Consider the following 24,556-nt stretch of genomic DNA (forward strand, 5'->3'; position numbering starts at 1 on the left):
CAGTTCGTGATTTTGCATAAGATTAACTTGAGATTTTCATACTTTATGTTTCGGCCTCGCCTTTCTCATATTTACTTAGATACAAATAAATAAAGGTAGTGCTTTTGCTCATAATGGAGTATTTCTGCACTGTGCTCTTGCTTTACTTAGGTAAAAGATCTGAATACTTCCTCTGCCACTGTACATTACAAGTGTAGGAGGCAACATTGGATGCTTTATTTAAAGTAGTAATCTACCCATGTTAAAATACCCCTGCATTGAAAATGTAATTTATGTAAAAGTAGAAAAGAAAAAGATTACAACAAAAGAAAAGTTCTCCTTCGACTAGAAGAATGGCCCCCATCAGTGATAAATAATTGTATATATTATTATCGAAATTAATGTCTTTTTTGGGCAAACCCAGTCAAATAAATAGTTCAAAAGACAAGGCACTTATTTACATCGATGCAATATAATAACACATATAAAAATCACATATTGTCATGAAAAATGTTTGAGTTTTTCATTTGTCACATCAAAAATTAATTACAACCCTGGAAGTAAAAAAGAAAAGAAGAGTGGGTCAATTTAGAATAGAAATGTGGAAAGTGTGGTTTTTAGCCTGTATACACTTACACCCATTTGCAAGTCCATCATAACATGAAGCATGATGGGTGGACAAGTCTCCCATTCAAGATCTCGAGGTTTTGCAGAATACCAAATATGTTACGCTGAATTACAGGGAAATGTGTGGGAAATATGACAAGATTTTCCATTTGAAGTGCAACCATAAAAAAACTGCTTGTTAGATTTGAGTGTGTCACTGATTAAGTGTGATAAGGCTTAAATGAAACACTGACACAGACTGCACACACAGAGTAGAATACTTCTTTTATTGAAGCTGCTTTAAGGCGAATATAAGGGAGGTATTATGAACACTGGTGCCATTGTCACACCCAAAAGAGGATATTAGGCCTACTGCAGCCTGTGACTCAGCTGTCTTTAGGACGGAGAGCCACAGCTGTGAGACCTCCTCCTATATGAAAATGCATCATGCCTGACCTCACTCAACAGATGCCATAACAGAGCAAAAGCCATGGCAAACCACTAGCGGCTGAACACATTTTCTGGCCACTCCCCGAAACAGCGAGGGATATCCTTTTTCATGTTTGAGTGCTTAGCTAACCCAAATACCAGTTTTACTGGCCTTCTACTGGGAGCAAAAGGGTGTGGTGCTTCTGTGTGAGCTAACAGGGTAGTCTGGTTGTCCTTGATCAACAAGTCCCCATAGACCACATTGTCTTCTGTTCATCATATATGGCACTGGTATGATACATGGGAGGGTTATTCAGTAACATGAGCTACTTGTGTACATCCTTGTACATTTCTTTAGACATTCTGATATGTTGCTTTAGAAGGAGAAAGCAAGCTGTCATATTCATTTATAATACTGAGTTACATACTTATAAAAGACCCCCCCCCCCCCCCCCCACACACACACACACACACACACACACACACACACAGTGTGCCAAAGGGCTCAGCACCCAACTAAGCCCATTAGTTAGCAGCTGTCTTGGTTATGACAGTCTTGTAGCATGAAGATTTATTTTCATTGTTAATTTGTGCACATAGATGCGTTTGGCGAATAAAGTTCCATCAATCTACATGGTCTGTAATGCCTATCCATCCATCCATCCATCCATTTTCTACCGCTTTTCCTGCATTTGGGTCGCGGGGGGGCTGGAGCCGATCCCAGCTGTCATTGGGCGAAGGCAGGGTACACCCTGGACAGGACGCCAGTCTATCACAGGGCCGACATGTAGAGACAGACATCTGTAATGCCTATTTAGTGCTTTATCATTAGTGCTTTATTTTAAAATACAAAACCAGTAGTCAATAATCAAATATGTGAAATGTTAAAGCTGTAAAAGTGACTTTATTGACAAAAGCCCTCAGGGTTGTTATGTAACACACATGGACTCACTTTGTGCTGCTGCAACTCATGGAGTGAGTAACAGCATGTTGAGGCAGAATAATATAAGAAAAAATAAATTTAATTAAATTAAAAATCTAAAATTATGTATGTTGCTGTTTAGAAGAAAACATGAATGCCATCTGATTTAATGTTCAGAGTGACTACAAAACAGAGTCTGCTTATTGGTTTTCAGACTGCATGAAAATGAGTGGATGCATGGAACAGTACAAACGTGAAGTGGATAAGACATGCAAAAAGAAAAAACGTTGTGTGACCCTTACATACTCACAAGACATTCAGCCACAATATACTGTGTAGCACAACAACTGCAGGACAGAACAAATGAAGCCCATTAGTTTACATTAGATACAACCATAAAACCTCACATGGTGCTCAGAAATGTGTAACTTGCAGCTCAAAGGATTCATGCTATTATAATGAGACATTAGTTCACACAACCAGTTGGAAAATCTAAAAAAGAAATCTGGAAAATCTGACCCATCATGACAGTCAATATGGTGCTGGAATCACCACGTCATTCACTTTATACAGGAGGATAACCCCACCACAAAAAGACAAAACACATTCATTATTTAAAGAAATTGTAAAAAAAAAAAAAAAAAAAGTCTTGCATTGATAAGTTTGTTATTTGTTGTGTGCAACTGGACTCTGCAGGTGTCATGAAGTGGCTTCTCCAGATGGGGTATATGTGTGTATACTGTAAAAACATACACATTAAAGATGGACTACAAAACAAGAGTCTACTCATTGATTTACACTCTGCATGGTCATTAGTGGATGCCTGGAACAGTACAAAAGTGCATGGACATTTAAACAAGCCAGCATATTCTACTATTTTACTATTTTTACTAAATGTTTTGGTGCAAAGTAGCCTACACACTATTTCTACAAAATTGGTTAAAACATGCAAAAACAGTGATGTGACTATGATGTGTTAAATACTCACTATACGTAATCTGATATTTAGTTTACATTTAGTTTACATTAGATACCATCATGAAATATCACAGACTGTTCAGAAATGTGTAAGATGCAGCATGAAGGATTCAGGCAATTATAATGAGATTTTAGTTTGAAGAACCATACACAACTTTGTTATTCAAATTCAGCTGCAGCATGGCCTCATGGTCTGAAAAACTGTCCCATCATCACAGTCAATGTGACACTAATAGCACCTCCTCATCCACTTTATGCAAATAGACTGGAGAAGTGCTAAACATATGTCTAATGAACACTGGAATAATTAACAAGAATTTAGCACATTTTATTTTATAATTTTAAACAGGAGGAAAATCCAAACATATTATTGCTTGCACATTGATAAGTTTGTAGCCTATATGTTTTTTGCCGTGTGTAACTGGACTCTGCAGGTGTCCTGAAGTGGCTTCTCCAGATGGGGTCTATGTGTGTATACTGTAAACATACAGTACGCATAAAAGAAAATACAATAGCCCAGCTGCCACGGAGCCTCATATGTGCACCGATATATTTCTTCTTGTTTCAATCACTTGGAATCAAACAGATAGCAATCTGTCTCCAATGCATTGTTTTGGTGTCCTGGTGCATGAAACAAATTGTGAAAACGGTAAAGGAAGTCTCCACTATTACATAAAACAAAGTTAGCTGCTACTAAAAACTAGCAGCTAACTATGATGTCATGATAGTGGTTGAGGTTCAAACTTAAATTTTGACCTTGGGAACAGCAGTGGCAAAAATCAGACAACAATCATGAATTTTTGTGATTGTTGCAGAAAATGTGGTCAGCCTTGGAAACATTTAGAGATTTTTCAAAATGTGAAAAAAGACTGGTGGAGGTGTATTATACAAATTCAGAAAATGTAAAATGTCTTTTTTAGTGTCTCTTTATTTAGGAACTCCTCGGGCTATTGCAAAACAGACCGGTGGAATCTTCAACACTGGAACTGGTTGTGCAGTTAAATATGATGAATGTGTTGGAAATATAGTCAAATTAGCAAAAGACACATATAAAAAAAAAAAAGATCTTGGAATCATTGGACAATCGAAGGATTGTGGACTCATAACAGAAACACACAATGGAAGCCTTCCCTGATCTTCAAAACAATAAAGCCAGAAGGAAAAGGGAAAATCAGAAGAGGACTGGCGACCGAGGACAGTGGACCAGTAAAAGAGAATATATTCTGGTTACAGCAGGAAATGTTGTCGGCCTGGGCAACGTGTGGAGATTTCCTTATCTCTGCTATAAGAATGGTGGAGGTGAGAACATAATAATTCTGAATGAAGTGAATAGATGACACTGAATTAACTTGTCTTTTCTCTGGGCATACCTGCACTTTCTTAACTAGGTGCCTTTCTGATACCATATGGTCTGTTAGCTGTGGTGTATGGGATACCTCTGTTCCTACTGGAGAGCTCAGTTGGTCAGTACACCCAGGAAGGATTTGTCATGTCTTGGAGGAAATTGTGTCCGCTGGCCCAAGGTGAGCTGATTTGAACTGAACTAATGTGCAGATAACAGGAGAGGTAATCCAAATCACACTCTATAAATAATGCTTTTGTACCATGGCAGTTTTCTCTGAATCATTCAAGCTGTCGGTAATGTCTTATGTCTCAATAGGTGCTGTGTTTTAAAACTGTGGTTTGTATTTGTGCTGTAGGAATTGGATTTGGACAGCTGGTAATCACACTACTTAACTCCATGTACGTTTTAATTGAAGCTTGGTCTATCTTCTACCTGGTGTTCTCATTCAGATCCCAGCTCCCCTGGGTCAGCTGTGAGAACTCCTGGAATACAGGTAAGGCTGTGAAGTTAACTTTAATTTATTAAAGCATAAAAGTTGGATTGCATTTAACTTAATGGTCACAGCATTTCAAATAAAACACAGTGGTCAGTTATGAGAAATGTTGATTTTATCTGACAGAAAGACTCACTGAAATGATTTACATGAAACATTTATAAGGTCTTTAATTCAATTCTTTAATTTAATTAATTTGGTCTCAATAAAATCTCTGTTTGTCCCTTAACTCAGAAAACTGTGTTGGTGTTCAGTCTTTCACTTCATCCAATGTGAGTGCAAATCAGACCAACACCACCTCTGCTGCAACTGAGTTCTGGGAGTGAGTATGGCTTAATTATCTCCAAATGATCCATAACAGAATAATGATTAATACTGAATATATGTTTAAGAATCACATTTTGATCCTATTTGAATGCAATTTTGCAAAATGCTTAAATCCAACACAGTTTGGACAGTGTCTAGAGACATCTATTAAAGAAAACAAAGAATAGCTAAAATACGTGACTCATATAACATGAATGATATGTTAGGGGTAACCGTAAGTTCCTGCCTCCTCAGACGGCGGGTGCTGGGCATGTCTGGAGGCATTGAGGAACTGGGCAGTGTGAGATGGGAACTGGCCTTGTGTCTTCTGGTCTGCTGGGTTTTCTGCTACTTTAGTATCTGGAAAGGCATCAGATCTTCTGGAAAGGTCAGTGGAAGAATTTAAAATATTGATGTATTTGCTGTGCATGCAATCGTCAATAACCTAAATTTTCTTTGTATTTAAGGTAGCCTATTTCACAGCCACGTTCCCCTACGTAATGCTCCTGGTGCTGCTCATCAGAGGCTTGACCCTACCTGGAGCTCAAGAAGGGATCTACTACTACCTATATCCAGACCTGAACCGCCTGGCTAACCTTGAGGTGGCCCGTTTATTTGAGCCTCACTTTAGAATTACTTGGGTATCACTAAATAGGATGAGAATTTAAAAATGTGTAGTGAAGGTATTTCTTGAGGGTATATTATGCTTCAACTCCAAACCACGTCTCAAGGCAAAAGTATTTATACAACCTGGCAAATCATTAATTGGAGCCAGAGCCTGTCTATTTATACAGCCCATCGGACTGGTGTTACAGGGACCAAAACAGGCTACTAGGTGCAGTGACTACTACAGTCGTCGCATCCTCCCATTCCTGAAGAATCTGTGGATCCGTCCATCCATGTAATGTCAGAGGTCTGGTGGGAATAATTAAATTAATCTAAACATAAATAAGTTTGCTGTAATAGGATAGCAAATGCAAAAATAAATACAAGATAACGGATAATGGCACCAAAAAGAGAAAAGTTGGAGCAGAGAAGATCAGGGAGAAAAGGAAAAGACATTTGGAGGCAGAAGCTGAAAAATGTATGAAAATAACCAATGTGTTCATAATGAGGAAGGTTAACATCAGCTGCAGCATGAAACCTTAACTGTCCAAATGAAGAGGAGGAGGAAAGTACAGTTCAGTACAGAGCAGGGGCGAAAAGACGAGGCAACCAATTTGGACAACCTCGCAGCAGTTGATACTTGCATGCCGTAGTGGTAACAGAGGGAATTCACACGGAGGCTCAGCCTGAGTGATTTTTCAAATTCCATACTCAAAAAATGCACTAAATAAATGGCACAAAACGTTGTCCATCCATCAAAGAACAGACGAACAGGAGACAAGTGCTCAATATAGAGAAAGCACAGATGCATATAACCCTGTATATCGACTCACCTCTGTTAGAACCTGTTTGTACCCATTCTGATTGGCCTGGCATTAAACAAAAAGCCTGCAACCATATCCTCCTTCTGTCTACACTAGCTGCATAGATAGTCTCTTTCAATGATGTTTGTCTTTTGTGTGCCTGTGATGACTCGACATGATGTGAATTACACAAATGGTGGATAAGGTTGATTCCACTGAAAGGGAAATGGTTGGCTGGAAATTAAGTGACATCCTTCATTTTCTGTTGTTGGATTGTTACAATTTCATCCTTTCATTGTGGTATCATCCATTCTGTACAATGACCTGGATTAGGGCCTCAATTTATCAGGCATCTCAGAGTTATTGCTTGGAATCACACTGAATGTTTAACAAGAAGATCATTTACCTGTTCTTGTATTACAGGTCTGGAGAGAAGCCGGATCTCAAATATTGTTCTCCTACAGTCTGACTGCAGGGACTCTAAATGTCCTGTCTAGCTATAATGATTACAACAACAACTGTTACAAGTATGTAATCAGAATTGTGTCAGAATTATTTGCATATGGTACTTTGTAGGTTTAGAAGTCTGATTACAGACATATTTAAAGACAATATATTAAAAAGATATGTACCATAGAAATGTTCTATTTTTTGACAAGGGCCTATTGTGTTTCTGGGACCTTTAGGGACTGTTTTTGGCTCTGTCTGCTGAACAGTGGGACCAGTTTTGTTGCTGGGTTTGTCATCTTCTCTGTACTTGGATTCATGGCTCAGAAACAGGGTGTTACTGTTGATGCTGTGGCTGAGTCTGGTAAAGATTTTATATGCTGTTGAAATTTCAGCAAAGTGCATCAAAGTCCAGACAGCACACATTACGTTCTCTTTCTTGTTTAATTCTTATTCACAGGTCCAGGTTTGGCCTTCATTGTTTACCCTCAGGCAACAGCCATGATGCCTTTGCCACAGTTCTGGACTGTCTGCTTCTTCCTGATGCTCATTCTACTGACTGTTGACACACATGTAAGATGTTTTTGTCATATTACCTCTTGATTTACCAGTTTATTTCAGTGCAACAATGAATAATTGTCTTATTGTACTTCATTCCCAGTTTGTGATAATTGAGAGTTTTATAACCTCACTAAGCGACTTGTGTCCGAAGCTGTTTCATAAACCACGAAGACGTGAGCTGCTCGTCCTTTTCATCTGTACATTCTTCTTCCTCACACATCTGATGTTGGTCACTGAGGTCAGTACAATATTTACATGGGGGCACACTGTTTTCAAAAACATTTTAAATTTTAAAATCAAATTTCTTCCTACTGCAGGGAGGGATTTACATCTTCCTGTTTGTTGATTATTATGGTGCTTCCAGAGCTTCTCTGTATTTCATGGCTTTATCCGAGTGTCTGGTTCTGGCTTGGATATTTGGTGTGTAACAATCTATATTTTTTCTCTTTCTCATGATATGATCTATTTGTATTTATTTGTGTTTTAAATGTCTTTTTGCAACAATGAGTTATGACTTTTTGACATTATTTAACTGGTCAGTATCAAAAAACAGGATGAATAAAAATGTCGCTCATGTGAGATTTCATTAAATAGCTTTAGTCGTACTGGTTGCATTTTCTGATTGTAACCAAATATTTCCTCCTTTGTCACATTCTTAATTTAATTACAATGCTAATAAAACAGTTGTGTATGATATTAAATCTGGTCTAATGTAAAGTCTGTACATTTTTATCAGGTGCTGATCGTCTCATTAACATAATTGAGGACATGACAGGTCAGAGACCATCTATTTTCTTCAAACTGTGCTGGAAATTCATCATTCCTCTGCTGTCACTGGTGAGTGAAAAAGTTGTTTTGCTTAAATAACAAGACTAAGAGTCTACAATCATGTTGGCTGGTCTGTTAGACTGTACATGATCACAGAGGTGCTGGAAGCTAAGTGTTAACTTATCATCGTTTTGTGTGTCAGTTAACACTAAAGACATGATGAGGATGACAAGGATGTGATTAGTTAGATATTACATTTACATTTAGGGCATTTAGCAGACGCCTTGTCCAAAGCAACTTACAATAACTACATTTGTCAAAAGAAAGAAACCACAACATATCATTGCCGATACAGTAAGAGCTAACAAATAGAAACAAGTGTTAGGTCCTTGTCTGAGTAAGGTAGTAGCTGTTCAGCAAACATACCTTAAGAACAACAGTGCTATGATCAACGTACTATAGGTAAGAACATAGCAGTGCTCTTTTTTTTATCGGGAGTGGGGGGGGGGGGGGGGGGGGTCATGCTATGCAGAGTCAAGGTGAAGTCTTGAGCCTTTTTCGGAAGATGGCAAGTGACTCTGGTGTCCTGATATTATGTCATAAAACAAAGTATTCGACAAATACCTGTTGATGGCTCTACAGGAACAGGTATGGGTCAACAAAGATAATGTTTTGGCTATTCAAACTGTGTATCAACAGTCTTTGTTCACAGTCCAGCAAGAGTAGACTACTCTGGCATTTCTCTAGCCTTCCTGTTCTTTTTGTCACTAACAATGTGATACATCTCCCGGCAGAATAACTAAGGCTATTTGATAGGGTCTATGTACTAATATTGATATAAAACTAACTACATTATTAGCCCTCAAAAAACATAATTCTCTGCACTATCACAGATTTCTTTCATCCTGTACCTGGTTGATTACAAACACCTCAGGATCAATGACCGCTACACTTATCCTGACTGGACATACCCACTAGCGTGGACCATGACACTCTCCTCTGTTGTCATGGTGCCACTGTGGGCAGCTGGACGGATGTGTTTGACATCAGGAACCTTCAGACAGGTGAGTCTCATCTCTCTTCTTCAACCGCTTATCCAGTGTTGGGTTGCGGGGTCAGCAGCTTTAGCAGGGGACCCCAAACTTTCCCTTTCCCGGGCCTCATCCGCCAGCTCTGACTGGGGGATGCCAAGGCATTCCTTGGCCAGTGTGGAGATATAATCTCTCCACCTAGTCCTGGGTCTTCCCTGTGGCCTCCTCCCAGCTGGTCACGCCTGAAACACCTCCCTAGGGAGGTGCCCAGGGGGCATCCTCACCAGATGCCTGAACCACCTCAGCTGTCTCCTTTCAATGCAAAGGAGCAGCGGCTCTACTCCGAGTCCCTCACAGATGACTGAGCTTCTCACCCTATAAGGGAGACGCCAGTCACTCTCCTGAGTAAACTAATTTTGTATCCACGATCTAGTTCTTTCGGTCATGACCCATCCCTCATGACCATAGGTGAGGGTAGGAACGAAGATCGACCGGTAGATTGAGAGCTTTGCCTTCTGGCTCTGCTCTCTTTTCGTCACAACGGAGCGATACAGCGAATGCAATACCGCCCCCACTGCTCAGGTTCTCCGGCCAATCTCATGTTCCATTGTCCCCTCACTCGCGAACAAGACACTGATGTACTTGAACTCCTTCACTTTGGGTAAGGACTCATTCCCTATCCAGAGCAGGCAATCCACTGTTGAGCACCATAGCCTCAGATTTGAGGTGCTGATCCTCATTCTGACCGCTTCACATTCGGCTGTGAATTGATCCTGTGAGTGCTGGAGATCACAGACCGATGATGCCAGCAGGACCACATCATCTGCAAAAATATGCCTATCCAAGTCCACAACACACTTAGACTGGATCGGTATATTCCCAGGTCCCCTCCAGGATCCTCACGAGAGTAAAGAGCTGGTCTGTTGTTCCACGGCCAGGACGGAACCCGAATTGTTTCTCTTAAATCAGAGGTTAGACTATCAGCCGAACCCTCCTTTCCAGCACCTTGGAGTAGATTAGTGTGATACCCCTGTAGTTGGTTCACACTCTCTGGTCCCCCTTTTTGAACAGGGGGACAACCACCCCAGTCTGCCACATCTTAGGCACTGTCCCTGACTTCCACACAATGTTGAAGAGACGTGTCATCCAAGACAGCCCCTCCACCACCAAAGCCTTCAGCATTTCTGGACGGACGGACGGAGCTTTGCCACTGAGGAGTTGTTTATGTACCTCAGTGACTTCCACCAGGGAAATTGACGACGATCCTCCATCAGCTTCCAACTCTGCCTCTACAATAGAGAGCGTGTCGGTCGGATTCCGGAGTTTCTGTCAGTACCTTGCAACCGCCTCCGGAGTCTTCCGAGATAACATATCCCGAAATAACTCCTTCATCAGTCGGAAGGCTTCTTCTTCCACCGGTGTCCACCACGGTGTTCGAGGGTTACCGCCCCTTGAGGCACCAAAGACGTTTAGCCCACAGCTCAACGCCACAGCTTCGGTAATGGAAGCTTTGAACACTGCCCACTCAGGTTCGATTTCCACAACCTCCACAGAGGTGCCAGAAAAGCTCCGCTGGATGTCTGAGTTGAAGATCTCTTGGCCAGGGGGCTTCTCCAGCCATTCCCAGTTCACCCGCACTACTTGTTTGGGCTCACCAGGTCTGTTCAAAGGTTCCCCCTACCCTCTGACCCAACTCACCACCAGATGGTGATCAGATCCGCCCAGTGTGCGAACTATACCGCGGCTTTAGGGGGGGCTCACTTATATTGGCGCGGGGGGGGGGCTTGCGCGTGCCTCAGAGGACATAGCGCCCCCACGTTTCAATGGTGAGGACAAGAATTGCATCCAGGCCAGTATCTTTATTAAAGTGAAAAACTGATCAATCACCCTCATGCGCAAATCATACATTAAAAATAGCCTAATTTTACACATGATCCATGATTATGACAAAACAAAAAAACAAAACAAAAAGGAAATGCATGTGAAAAAACAGCATTTTGCCAATATTTTAGAGAACCCCCCAAAATTTCACAAATCATGTTTTCAGGGGAGCTCATGTCTCATTAAGGGGGGCTGAGACCCCCCTGGCTCCCCCGTAGTTCACACCCTGGATCCGCCCCTCTCTTCACCTGTGTGTCCAAAACATGTGGCCTCAGATCAGACGAAACAATCACAAAATCGGCCATTGACCTTCGGCCTAGGGTGCTCTGGTACCATGGAAACTTATGAGCATCCTTATGTTTGAACATGTGCGCGTTCAAGTCTCCCAGTAGGACTATGGAGTATGTTACTGGAGCCCCATGCAGGACTCCATTCAGGGTCTCCAAAAAGGCAGAATACTCCTAACTGTTGTCTGATGCATATGCACCAAACAACAGTCTCTTCCACCGGGGTAAACTCCAACACTCAGCCAGGGATTTGTGATTATCCCCACACCCACCCGGTGCCTCACACCTTGGTCAAGCTCCTACCTCCACAGAGAGGTGACGTTCCACGTTCCCAGAGCCAGCCTCTACTGCTCAGGTCCGGTCCGTCGAGGTCCCTGTCCTTCACTGCCACCAGTAAGGCAGCGCACCCGACCCCAGCGGTTCCTCCCGTGGGTGTTGAGCCCACAGCATGGCTGAGAAGCCATTTCCATGTAGCTTCTTCGGGCTGTGCCCGACCGGGCTCTGTGGCTAGCCCAGCCACCAGACGCTTGCTAAGGGGCCCTCCCTCTGGGCCTGGCTCCAGACAGGGGCCCCCGGGCTTCCTCCGGGCTGGGTCACTCCTCTATCCCTCACTTTTTCAGGGGGTCTTTGTGAACCATTCTTAGTCTGACCCCCTCGACTGAGACCAATTTGCCATGGGAGACTCTACTAGGAGCACAAAGCTCCAGACAACAAACCTCTCCGCCACGGTAAGGTAATGGTTCCCAGAGAAGTGTTTATTTATTATAAATTATAAGAAAATATTTATAAAACTCAGAGCTTTTTACTTGATTATTCATATAATCATATATTCTAGAGCCACCAACTAACTAATTTTCAAATAGTATGAAAAGAAATACATGATAAAATACAATGATTTTACATTTAGTTGGATGAGATTGAAGTCCATCCAGTGCTACTTGTGGTGTGGGTAGTCAATGCTTGTTGGACTGGATGATACCTCATCCAAATCCTTTGCTGCAGCCTGAGGGGGATGTCTGTCCTACACATTAAGCTCTGGGGGTGAAAATGTCCATGAGAGTTATAAAAATTAGATTAGTGTGTACTAATCTGTGTAATGTATAGTGTTTCTCATTTGGTTTGTTCCTGTGTTCCAGCGTTTGTCTGTCCTTTGTCGTCCTGCTGAAGATCCAGCCTGGCAGAGCAAAGAAACGGGAGAGGAGGGAATAACTGTTGAACTGAGGACATCTGCAATTAGAACTTAGTGTGACCAGCAAAGTCAAATTATTTAGACAGTTCAATCTATCATTCTGTCATTAATTGTCACTGGTCTTTTTGTCTTAAATAGTTTAATAATAATCTATTCGCAGTTACATTCCTAAATCTCAGTTATCCTTAAGTATCACAATGTACTCTCTCTTGTATCCATTTTCTTTTAATTTTATGTTGCTTTCATCATTGATCACTTTTTGCTGCTCCATTTGATTTCAATCATCAAATATGTCCTTAAATATGAAATTGTCTTTTTATTAACATAATTTTAGGATGCCAATGGACTGGAAACATAAAGAAGCCTGCTTGGTTAAGGCCTGGGTGGTGGCAATGGTTGCTGATGCTTCCTCTTTGGACTGAATACATGCATTGATGGTGCAGATGGACCTAGCCAGAGACTGCAGGGTGGGGATCAAGTTGTTGTTTGCATTAGAGGTGCCTGGAGTGAAGGACTATAAGAAGCGATGTTCCTTCTCTTCATCTGAGGAGCTTGGGAAAAGCCACATTTCTTGGACCTTTCACGCCCAGGTAGCCAGGAAAGAGGGCGACCTGGAGCTGGAATGATGCTGCGCTCTTGAAGCTGAGACACCAGGGTACCTAGCTTGTCTGAGGGGGAGCCACTGCCCAAAGTGAGTGCTCCTGCAATGCCCCCCAGATGATGTATGTTCCGGCAGAACAATTATGCTGAGGTCGGGCTCTTCTGGGAAAAGATCAAAGTCAGATTCTGATTGTCTTAAAAATTGACAACAAGATGCCAAAAAAAGTATGAAAATGTTTTTCCATTTCCTTGGGTTTGAACTGCAGTATCAATTGACGTCAGCAGAAAGAACCATTTTAAACTTGACTGTGTGATATGTGGGATGTTCCTGAAATTAGAATAACATGAGACTGCTTTATCATTTTCCCTGGTGTTTCTTAAACTCTACCCTGCTGAACGGAGCATTACTCTTTTGAACTTTTATGATGAATGTCAAATAATTGATTTCATTGATGAAATTTAATCAGTGATATCAGTTACTGAATCTACTTGGTCACATGTAATCCTATAATTCATGCATTGTTCATTCATTTATTTATCCTTTATTCACACTATTCATTTTACTCCTTATTTAGTATTTATGTTTATTTATTAGTTTAGTGTATAGTTAACAGATCGATAGTTTCATTAATAAAGAATTGATCATTGACAAAATTACATGAAACAATTGTCAATGTATACCATAGCAACCTTGAGATTGAGAGTTCATTTTAAGTTTTCTCTGTTTTCACAAATTTGAGTGGCGTCCTAAAATGATGTTAATTAAATGACATTGCTTAAAATGTAACTAAGCAAGAGTTGCTTTCCTTGGCTTCGCCATATGCATCCTCAAGGGCATTCCTTCATCTCATCACTATTAAAGCAACACGTAAAGCGATGGTTTGGAGTAAAATGCACCCTAGGTCATTTCCACCATGACATCCAGCCAAATACTCCCTCAGAAGCATTTTTAGTGATTGTCAACATTGATCAAGACAGGGCTATCAGCCGAATGGCTTAGTACTAGCGCGAACGGTACATTATGCATATCTTGTAAATGACCCCACTAATAATGCATGGTGTGTTACCAAACTTCTGCAGTAGTAGACATAGGGTCTGTACTCACAAAACGAGGCATTTGAAAGTTTGTAAGTAAGCCAGGAGTTTATTTAAAAGAACACTTGCCTGATAGCTTCTATCCTCTGCTGCTAACGCTAGCGCTGCGTCGACGCTACTTCCGCTACTTTACAAGATATACATAATGTACCGTTCGCGCTAGAACTAAGCCATTCGGCTGATAGCCCTATCTTGACCAATGTTGACCATCGCTAAAAATGCTTTTGAGGGGGTATTTGGCTGGATGTCATGGTGGAAATGACCTAGGGTGCATTTTACTCCGAACCATCGCTTTAAGAACTTTTCCTCTTCGGTCCCCCTACAGGTTGGAAACGGAGTTGTCCAATAATGCCATCGTAAATAATTTAGCCTACTGCAACCTACTGTTGCACGCACGTTATTTGTTTGTATGCAGAACCAGCTCTGGAAACGATGAACGATTTGAACGATGTCCAGTGACAAGGTAGAGTAGCTAATGCCTTAGCTAAGATTAGCTAACATGAGCCATAGCGATAGTTACATATATATTAGCACAATAGCTAACGCCTTAGCTAAAATGAGCCAATAAAATAATCGACAATGTATTGTACACAGATGCACACTGTTGGAAAAAAAATGATTACAGGTATTATTTACAAGTCCAGCAGCAACAAAGCCAAGTCACCATCCGTCTTGCATTTTGTAGCCTCCTTCAGCTCTCGCCAACGAGTGTGAGCCAGTCTGATAATCACTCTTGTTCGAGCTCTTTCTTTGTCATGCACCCGTTTTCTTTTCTTTGCCTCATCGGACATTATACTCCTCCTTTTCTTTGCAGGCTCTGCCATGACACCAATTTAAAAACTACCTGCTGCAAGGTATCTTCCACGCACCTGCCGGGTGTTCTCCCACTGATCTCCACGCAGAGCCTCCACCTACCAGCTTTTGTAACGCTCTGCCGTAAAGCAGGTCAAATTTGTAGTCTCAGAACTACAAAACCACTACCCGGCGAGGCAAAGTTACATAGAGCGGTTACAGCTGATTGAGGGCCTCAGAGCGAATGCAGAAGTGTCGTTCACCCGGTTGGAAACATTATTTTAAGGCACTAAAAACTGTTTAGTGTTGCTTTAAACATGCATAGATTCCAAAATCTCATCTGTCTAGATGAAGGGCGCCAATTATTGTTCTCTATTTGCTCTTTAGGCATTTCTCAGATGCAGCAAAATTAATTAAAGTCCCAGTCGGCAAGTCCAGCGGATCGAGGGCACTCTGTCAGATTTTGAATGTTTACAACTCTCACGCTCCTCCCCCACGACCACCGAGCTCCTTCCCCTCGACTTTGTGCCCTTTGAAATCCCTTAGATCACGCCACCTTTGAAACGCGGGTCCGATGGTGACTCTGGTTTTATCACGGACAGCATCGCAATCTTTCTTTTGTTACTTCTTTTCCACCGGTGTTTTCTTTTCCTTGGTTGTTTTGGACCTCCCCATTTCGGTTTTTAACCGAGGAATTAGAAGCTTGTTCCTACTTCCCTCCGCCTCCCCCCTGTGATAGTGGTACGACCCGAGGGAAGAGGGGCTCTGTTTGCACGAACACAGCCCTGCGTGCTGATTGGACAGGATGACCTGGGCTTTGTTGACATTTTGCAAAACAAACAACAGGCTCTACGTGCGCGTAGAGGCACGTAGAGGCGTGTTAGGCACGCTTTTTTTTCTAAAACCGGATGATTTATGTTGTTCTATGGGAGCATAGTGTCGGCTTCAGTGAATATGATCAAAAACATTTTGCCGACTGGGACTTTAATCCTCCAAATCTTTCAACCCACTAGAGACACTTCACATTCTGATGGTGGTCTATCATGAGCTCACTGGCCTATCGTAACTTAATCATTACAATGTTCAAGATGACATTTATTCCACTGGATGTAATTTTAGACAAAATAACGCATTCATTTTCACAAGGCATTCATTTTCAACAACGCATTCATTTTCACTTCAGAACCAAAATCAAGGACATCAGATCCATCTTATCCCATCAAGTTTTAACTGTTAACACACCTGAACTGATGTCCTTACCGGAGGAAACACTGGAGAGTTTTGCCCTGGTTGATGCAAGGACACCTGGGGCCTGTACTACGAAGCGAGTTCAACATACCCAGGGTATCTTTTAGAGATCCAGCTTAAGTAACCCTAACAAAGGCAATCAGAGATAAGTGGTCACACGAAGCTGGTTATCAACTCGTTAACTCAACCCAGGGTTTACCTGTCCAGCTATGAGCGCGTGCACATGAAAGAGGCGGCGTTTGCAGCATTTGACCAATCACATACATGGATCAGTCTACGGCAGTGGAGCGGCGTATTTCACGTACGAGGAGCGAACCATAATCATACAGAAATACGAAGAAGTTAAACATATAATACAGGCAAAAGGCAACCGTTTCATCTGCCAAATGCAGAAAGGACAGCTGGCAAAACCTCACCGACTGTGTGAATACGGAAGTCGTATTAACAATATTAGTAGTATAATATGACTGCCCCATCATAAGGACACTAGTAGATCTGACTGATTACATGATTCCTTTAACTTAGCTGATAGCTTAGTGGTGGAGTTACCGCCCCATGTTACGAGGCTACTTTCAGCGGTCCCGGTTCGAATCCGCCCTTCGGCTGTCTTTTAAATCATGTCGTCGCTCTCTCTCGTCCCTTTAACTCTTACGATGTCCTTCAGCAATAAAAGGCCAAACATATAACTTTAAAATAATGAATGTGTTGCTTGGATGTATTCTTATAATGTTGTTTATGACAATATCAGCCTCACTCTTTCAGCTGCAATCCCGGCGGTGTAAAACGGACTTGGGAGCAAATCAAATAAATATAAAAACATAATTCAAAGTGGTAAGTAGGCTGTACGCTGACAAAGAAAAGTCTTTCCCTCCGATGAAAATCTGTATCTCTCATATAAAACATCGTCAGGGACAGAAAAAGGTTTTTGCCGGTCTCAGTACACTCTATTGTTCTCCTACGAGACCCTCTCACGATCCACCGAGCTTCTTTTTTTTTTAAATCCGCGCACCAAGACAGCTGATTGGTCGGTAGGTGGTGTGTTTCTCCACGTTGATCTCTTATCAGGAACATAACCTGCTCCAGAGCAGGTTAGCTCCACGGCGTAAGTTACCATGGCGATCTACCCCGGTAAGAAGTGAACCAGCGCCGTAGGACAGAAAACCCAGAGTTAACGCTTAAGTTACCTCGCTAAGCACAAATCCTGCTTCGTAGTACAGGCCCTTGGTCGAGTATTCTTTCAAGTAAACCCAACAACCTGCCTTTTAGATCCCATTCCCACACCACTTTTAAAATCGTTTTATGGATTCTTCGAGGAACAGTTTTTAAACATCATGAATTGCTCTCTTCAGACGGGTGTCTTCCCCACCGCCTTTAAAACGAAGAAGAAGAGAAATTTAGATCCAAGTGTTTTTAATAACTACCGACCTGTATCCAACTTACCATTTTTAAGTAAAATTTTAGAAAAACTGTTTTTTAACCAAGTTTGTCACGGTCACTGGTGCTGGCAAAGGAGAACCCAAAAGCACGACAAAGAGGCAGGCGAGTTTGTTAGGGAAGATCAGTTTACTTGTCCAAAAAACAGGCAGGGTCAAAACCGGGAGATCAGAATAGGCAAACAAATCCGACAGGGAGCAGGCAGGAATCCGTAGTCCAAGAGAGGCAAAACAAGGTCAGAACAATGAAGGCAGAACTGGAAACGCTGGAGAGCTTGGCAACGAATAACACAAGACAATCTGGCAGGAATCAAGTGAAAATGGACTAGTATATATACTGAGGAACTGATGAGCAAATGGACTGCAGGTGAGGAGGAAATGGGCGGGGAAAACCAGGTGAGGGAAATGAGTTGATTGCATGGCAGGGAAGGAGGGCCGGGTCTGAAATGACAGGAGAGCTAATGAAGTGACATGGAACAAAGATAAACAAACTAAGAGTTAGTGTAACTATGTTACAGAACCCCCCCCTCTAGGGACGGCTCTTGCCGTCCCACCCGGTTGATCAGGATGAGACTGGTGGAAGTCCGTGATGAGAGCTGGATCCAGAATGCTGCGAGCAGGGACCCACGAGCGTTCTTCAGGGCCATAACCCTCCCAATCAACCAGATACTGCACTCCCCTGCCACGTCGCCGGGACTTGATGAGCCGACGGACAGTGTATGCAGGTGCCCCATCAATGAGCCGGGGGGGTGGTGGGGGTTTGGAGGGGGGCAGAAGTGGACTCTCACTAACCGGTTTGACCTTGGAAACATGGAATGTGGGGTTAATCCTCATCGATGATGGAAGACGAAGACGGACAGCCACAGGATTGATTATTTTAGAGATTGGGAATGGGCCCACAAAACGGGGAGCCAACTTCTTGGAGTCCACTCTGAGAGGAAGATCCCGTGTCGACAGCCAGACGCGTTGTCCTGGGGTGTACCGGGGTGCAGGATTGCGATGTCGATTGGCCGATCGTTGGTAACGGTCAGAAGAGCGCAGGAGTGTGGAACGGGCCTGCATCCAAGTGCGCCGACACCGTCTGACGTACGCCTGAACAGAGGGAACGCTGGCTTCACGTTCTTGCTCTGGAAAGAGTGGCGGTTGGTAGCCCCGGGAGCATTGGAAAGGTGAGAGACCAGTGGCAGAGCTGGGCAGGGTATTATGGGCATACTCGATCCACAGGAGCTGCTCAGACCAGGAGGCAGGGTTGCGGGAAGCAAGGCAGCGCAGAGCTGTCTCCATCTCCTGATTCATGCGTTCCGCTTGACCATTGGATTGTGGGTGGAAACCAGATGACAAACTGACAGTAGCCCCCAGCAACCTGCAGAACTCGGACCAAAAGTGAGAGGTGAATTGAGGTCCCCGGTCAGAGACCACATCAGATGGGAGACCATGTATCCGGAACACATGTTGCAACAAAATTTCAGCCATTTCCTTTGCAGTGGGTAATTTGGTTAACGGGATGAGCATGGCAGCTTTGGAAAATCGATCAATAACAGTGAGTATAACTGTGTTACCGTTAGAAGGTGGTAGGCCAGTGACAAAGTCCAAAGAAATGTGAGACCAGGGACGACGAGGAATTGGCAGAGGATGAAGGAGACCGGATGGAGCTTGATGAGAGGTCTTATGTTGAGAGCAGACACGGCAAGCAGCAACGAACTCCCTGGTGTCCTTTTCCATGGAAGACCACCAGAAGCGCTGTCGAAGGAGGGCTAAAGTGCGTCTCACCCCAGGATGGCAAGCCAGACGAGAAGAGTGCCCCCACTGGAGGACCTCAGAACGGAGACCATCTGGAACGAACAGTCGGTTCTCTGGACAAGCACTAGGAGCAGGGTGTTCAGTGTGGGAGCGTTTTACCTTATCCTCCACCCCCCAGGTTACCGCCCCGATAACGCATGCAGAGGAGAGAATACCTTCAGGCTGGGATGGAGAATCCTCTGACTGGAACTGACGGGACAGGGCATCGGGCTTGACGTTCTTGGAGCCTGGTCTGTATGAGAGGGAGAAGTTAAAACGGTTGAAGAAGAGAGCCCACCTAGCTTGACGAGAGTTAAGTCTCTTGGCCGATCGGATGTACTCAAGGTTTTTGTGGTCAGTCCAAACCACAAATGGTTGCTCCGCCCCCTCCAACCAGTGTCTCCATTCCTCCAGTGCAAGTTTGACTGCCAACAGCTCCCGGTTCCCAATGTCATAATTCCTCTCTGCTGAAGCCAGTTTCCGGGAGAAGAAAGCACATGGGTGAACCTTCTGGTCCTCAGCCGACCGCTGAGAAAGAACTGCCCCGACACCGGAATTCGAGGCATCCACCTCCACAATAAACTGGCGAGCAGGATCTGGAAAGATGAGAATAGGTGCAGAGGTGAAGCGTGACTTCAACTCACCAAAAGCCGCTTCAGCCATGGAGGACCACCGGAAGGGCTCACTGAGAGAAGTGAGAGCAGTGAGGGGAGCTGCCACTGAACTGTAGTTTCGAATGAACCTTCGGTAGAAGTTGGCAAATCCCAGGAAGCGTTGGAGCTCCTTGCGTGTCGATGGAGTTGGCCAGTCAGTGACTGCCTTGATCTTGGCCGGGTCCATCCGGATGTTGCCAGTGTCGATGAAGAAACCCAGGAAGGATACCTCTGAAACGTGAAACTCACATTTCTCTGCCTTAACAAAGAGCTGGTTCTCCAAGAGCCTCTGGAGGACCTGACGTACATGCACTACATGCTCCTTCCTGGACTTAGAAAAAATGAGAATGTCATCCAGATACACGAAAACAGACACGTTGAGCAGATCCCGCAGAACATCATTGACTAATGCCTGGAAGACTGCAGGAGCATTAGTGAGACCAAATGGCATGACCAAATACTCATAATGACCACTAGGAGTATTAAAGGCCGTCTTCCACTCATCACCCTCCCTGATTCTCACCAAATGATAAGCATTGCGGAGGTCGAGTTTGGAGAAAATGGTAGCCCCTTGTAGCAGTTCAAAAGCAGAGGAGATTAATGGAAGAGGGTACCTGTTTTTGATGGTAATGTCATTGAGTCCCCTGAAGTCAATGCAAGGTCGTAGGGTCTTGTCCTTTTTCTCCACAAAAAAAAATCCTGCTCCAGCGGGAGACGATGATGGTCGTATGATCCCTGCCGCCAGGGAGTCATGGATGTACTTTTCCATAGCTTTAGTTTCAGGAACCGATAAGGAGAAAAGTCGCCCCCTAGGGGGAGATGTACCTGGGAGGAGGTCAATGGCACAATCGTACGGGCGATGCGGCGGCAAAGAGGTGGCCCGGGCCTTGTTAAAAACCTCTTTCAGATCCAGGTAATCCATAGGAACTCCTGACAGGTCTGGAAACTCAGAGGGGACAGTCAAACCAGAGGCAGATGACAGAGCAGACTTCAAACAGACAGCATGACAATGAGTACTCCACTGCAGTACAGTTCCTGAAGACCAGTCAATGTGTGGATTATGCCTCCTAAGCCAAGGGAACCCCAAAATGACAGGTTGTTGTGGAGCATTGATCAGGTGAAAAGAAAGAGTCTCAGTGTGATTACCTGAAATGGACATTTGCAGGGGGGTAGAGCGATGTGTAACCCGGAATAGGAGGCGACCATCCAAGGCTGAGGCGTCGATAGGCTTCTCCAGAACCACCTGACCAAGACCCAGCTGGAAGGCAAGAGTCATGTCCAACAGGCTTTCATCTGCCCCGGAATCAATGAGAGCTGAGACAGTCTGATAATTCCCAGGGCCGAACAGCTTGACCTGAACCAACGGTCGAGAGGGCATTTCCGAGTTCACAGTCCGGCTCACCAGCGCCCTCTGGATGACTGGTGAGCCATGTCTTTTACTGGACACGAAGAGGCGAAATGGCCGTCCTGACCACAGTACAGACACCTGTTCTCCCTTAGGCGGCGCTGTCGTTCTGCTGTAGACAGCCGTGTCCTGCCCAGCTGCATAGACTCAGGAGCGTCACAAGGAGCATCTGTGCGCTGGTCAGAAGGACGCCCCGGAGGATGGGATGGCTGGTTAAACCGCACAGGTGAAGCGGCGGACCGAACTCTCTCCCTCCGCCGCTCTCGCAGACGACTGTCTATGCGGATAGACAGAGAGACCAGTGCGTCCAAATCAGCAGGAAGATCACGGGCCGCCAGCTCGTCTTTGATGTCATCAGAGAGACCGTTATAGAAGGCATCGAAGAGTGAAGCAGCGTTCCAATTACTCTCAGCTGCCACAGTACGGAACTCAATAGAGTAATCGGATACAGACCTTCCCCCCTGCGCCAGGTTAAACAAACCCCGAGCGACCTCTCTTCCGGGTGTGACATGGTCGAACACTTTCCGTAGCTCGTCAGAGAACAGCTTGGCAGAGGAGCAGATGGCGGATTCCTTCTCCCACTCTGCCGTTCCCCAGTCTCTAGCTCTGCCAGCAAGCAGAGAGACAATATACGCCACCCGGGATCTTTCGGTGGGAAAGGCGGAAGGCTGGAGTTCAAAGGCAAGGGAACACTGCACGAGGAAGGGCCGGCAGCTACCCGGAACACCGGAATAACGCTCCGGCGGAGGCAAACGAGCATCCGACACTGGAGGAGTCTGGACAGGAGGGCTGACAGGCGAGAGCCTTTGGAGAAGTTCATGAATGCTGCCCAAGCTCCTTTCATGACGAGCCGCCATCTCCCGTAGACCGCCGGCAATGGAGGTAACTTGTTCGTCGTGGCGCTGAAGAGCGTTGGCCTGTGCTCTCAGCTCATTCTGGAACGAGTCAGTGTCGGCTGGGTTCATGGTGGCCAGATTGTTCTGTCACGGTCACTGGTGCTGGCAAAGGAGAACCCAAAAGCACGACAAAGAGGCAGGCGAGTTTGTTAGGGAAGATCAGTTTACTTGTCCAAAAAACAGGCAGGGTCAAAACCGGGAGATCAGAATAGGCAAACAAATCCGACAGGGAGCAGGCAGGAATCCGTAGTCCAAGAGAGGCAAAACAAGGTCAGAACAATGAAGGCAGAACTGGAAACGCTGGAGAGCTTGGCAACGAATAACACAAGACAATCTGGCAGGAATCAAGTGAAAATGGACTAGTATATATACTGAGGAACTGATGAGCAAATGGACTGCAGGTGAGGAGGAAATGGGCGGGGAAAACCAGGTGAGGGAAATGAGTTGATTGCATGGCAGGGAAGGAGGGCCGGGTCTGAAATGACAGGAGAGCTAATGAAGTGACATGGAACAAAGATAAACAAACTAAGAGTTAGTGTAACTATGTTACAAAGTTAATGACTTTTTAAACAGAAATAACATCTCGGAGAAACATCAATCTGGTTTTAGGAGAAACCACAGTACCGAGACAGCACTTTTAAAGATTTTAAACAACATCAGATGGAATTTAGATAACAAAAAGCTCACAGTGTTGGTTCTACTGGATCTAAGCGCCGCTTTTGATACAGTAGACCATCACACTTTATTAAACAGACTCAGCCATCTGGTCGGCCTCTCTGGTACTGTCCTCAACTGGTTTTGTTCTTATCTCACAGACCGATGTTTTTATGTAAGTATGGATACATGTTCCTCAGGAACCCATGAAATTGGATGTGGGGTTCCCCAAGGGTCAATTTTAGGTCCACTTCTTTTTAATCTTTACATGCTTCCTCTTGGGGATGTCATCAGGAGCCACGGCATCAGCTTCCATAGCTACGCTGATGATACACAACTGTACATCGCCGTGTCTCCTGATGACACAGGGCCAATTGATGCCCTTTTTGTATTTTAGACATTAAGTCATGGATGGCAGTGAACTTCCTACAGCTCAACCAGGACAAAACTGAGGTTTTAGTTATAGGTCCTGAAGGCCAGAGAGAGAAACTTTTACCAAAACTACAAGATCTTAAACCAACACAATCAGTAAAAAATCTGGGCGTGATTTTTGATTCTGAGCTGAATTTTATCCCACATATCAGAAATATGACAAAAATAGTTTTTTATCATCTTAAGAACATAGCCAGAGTCCGCCCGTTTCTCTCCCAGGCCAGTACGGAGGTGCTAATGCATGCTTTTATTTCCTGTTGTTTAGATTATTGTAATGCCCTGCTCTCTGGTCTTCCCAAAAAGAGTACTCTAAATCTCCAACTTCTTCAGAACTCTGGTCCTCATGTGCTGACGAGGACCAGAGGGCGGGAGCACATTACACCAGTTTTAAAATCGCTGCATTGGCTCCCTGTACGCTTCAGGATTGATTTTAAGGTTCTTTTACTGGTTTTTAAATGTCTTTTAAATGTCCTTGCGCCCTGTTACTTATCTGAACTGCTTTTACCATATCAACCCTCGCGGACCTTGAGGTCCTCTGGCACCGGCCTTTTATCCATACCAAAACCAAGAACCAAAACCCACGGTGAGGCAGCATTTAGCCACTACGGCCCCCACCTGTGGAACAGCCTGCCGGAGAACCTCAGGTCTGCAGAGACTGTTGACATTTTTAAAGGCAGGTTAAAGACACACCTTTTTAATCAGGCTTTTAACTATTTACTATATTTACATTTTTATTCCATTCTTATGTGGTCATATTTCATGTTGTTCCTCCAGCTTGTTTTTTAAGACGATATTAATCTTAAATAATTTTATTTTATTTTCAGCATCGGACTCTGGTCATCTCACAGGAGCTATTTTTATTGATTTGAAGAAGGCCTTTGATTTGGTTGACCACTATTTACTTTTAGACAAGCTTCATGCAATTGGATTTTCGCAAA

General features: G+C 43.9%; 1 protein-coding gene across 1 annotated transcript; it reads left to right on the plus strand.

Annotated features, from left to right (window-relative positions):
- Window positions 1-4,032: 4,032 nt before the first annotated feature.
- Window positions 4,033-12,686, plus strand: LOC311011745 (sodium- and chloride-dependent GABA transporter 2-like; the record flags this gene model as incomplete). The annotated part of the gene is made up of 14 exons (XM_084006874.1): window positions 4,033-4,213; window positions 4,303-4,437; window positions 4,615-4,752; window positions 4,987-5,074; window positions 5,314-5,450; window positions 5,530-5,660; window positions 6,891-6,994; window positions 7,154-7,278; window positions 7,375-7,487; window positions 7,576-7,713; window positions 7,793-7,895; window positions 8,212-8,312; window positions 9,137-9,307; window positions 12,579-12,686. The coding sequence occupies 14 exons, from the start codon at window positions 4,033-4,035 to the stop codon at window positions 12,684-12,686; spliced, it is 1,773 nt and encodes a 590-aa protein (XP_083863000.1).
- Window positions 12,687-24,556: the final 11,870 nt, after the last annotated feature.

The sequence above is a fragment of the Eutrigla gurnardus genome, assembly GCF_963514095.1.
Source record: "Eutrigla gurnardus genome assembly, chromosome: 4".
NCBI lineage: Eukaryota > Metazoa > Chordata > Actinopteri > Perciformes > Triglidae > Eutrigla > Eutrigla gurnardus.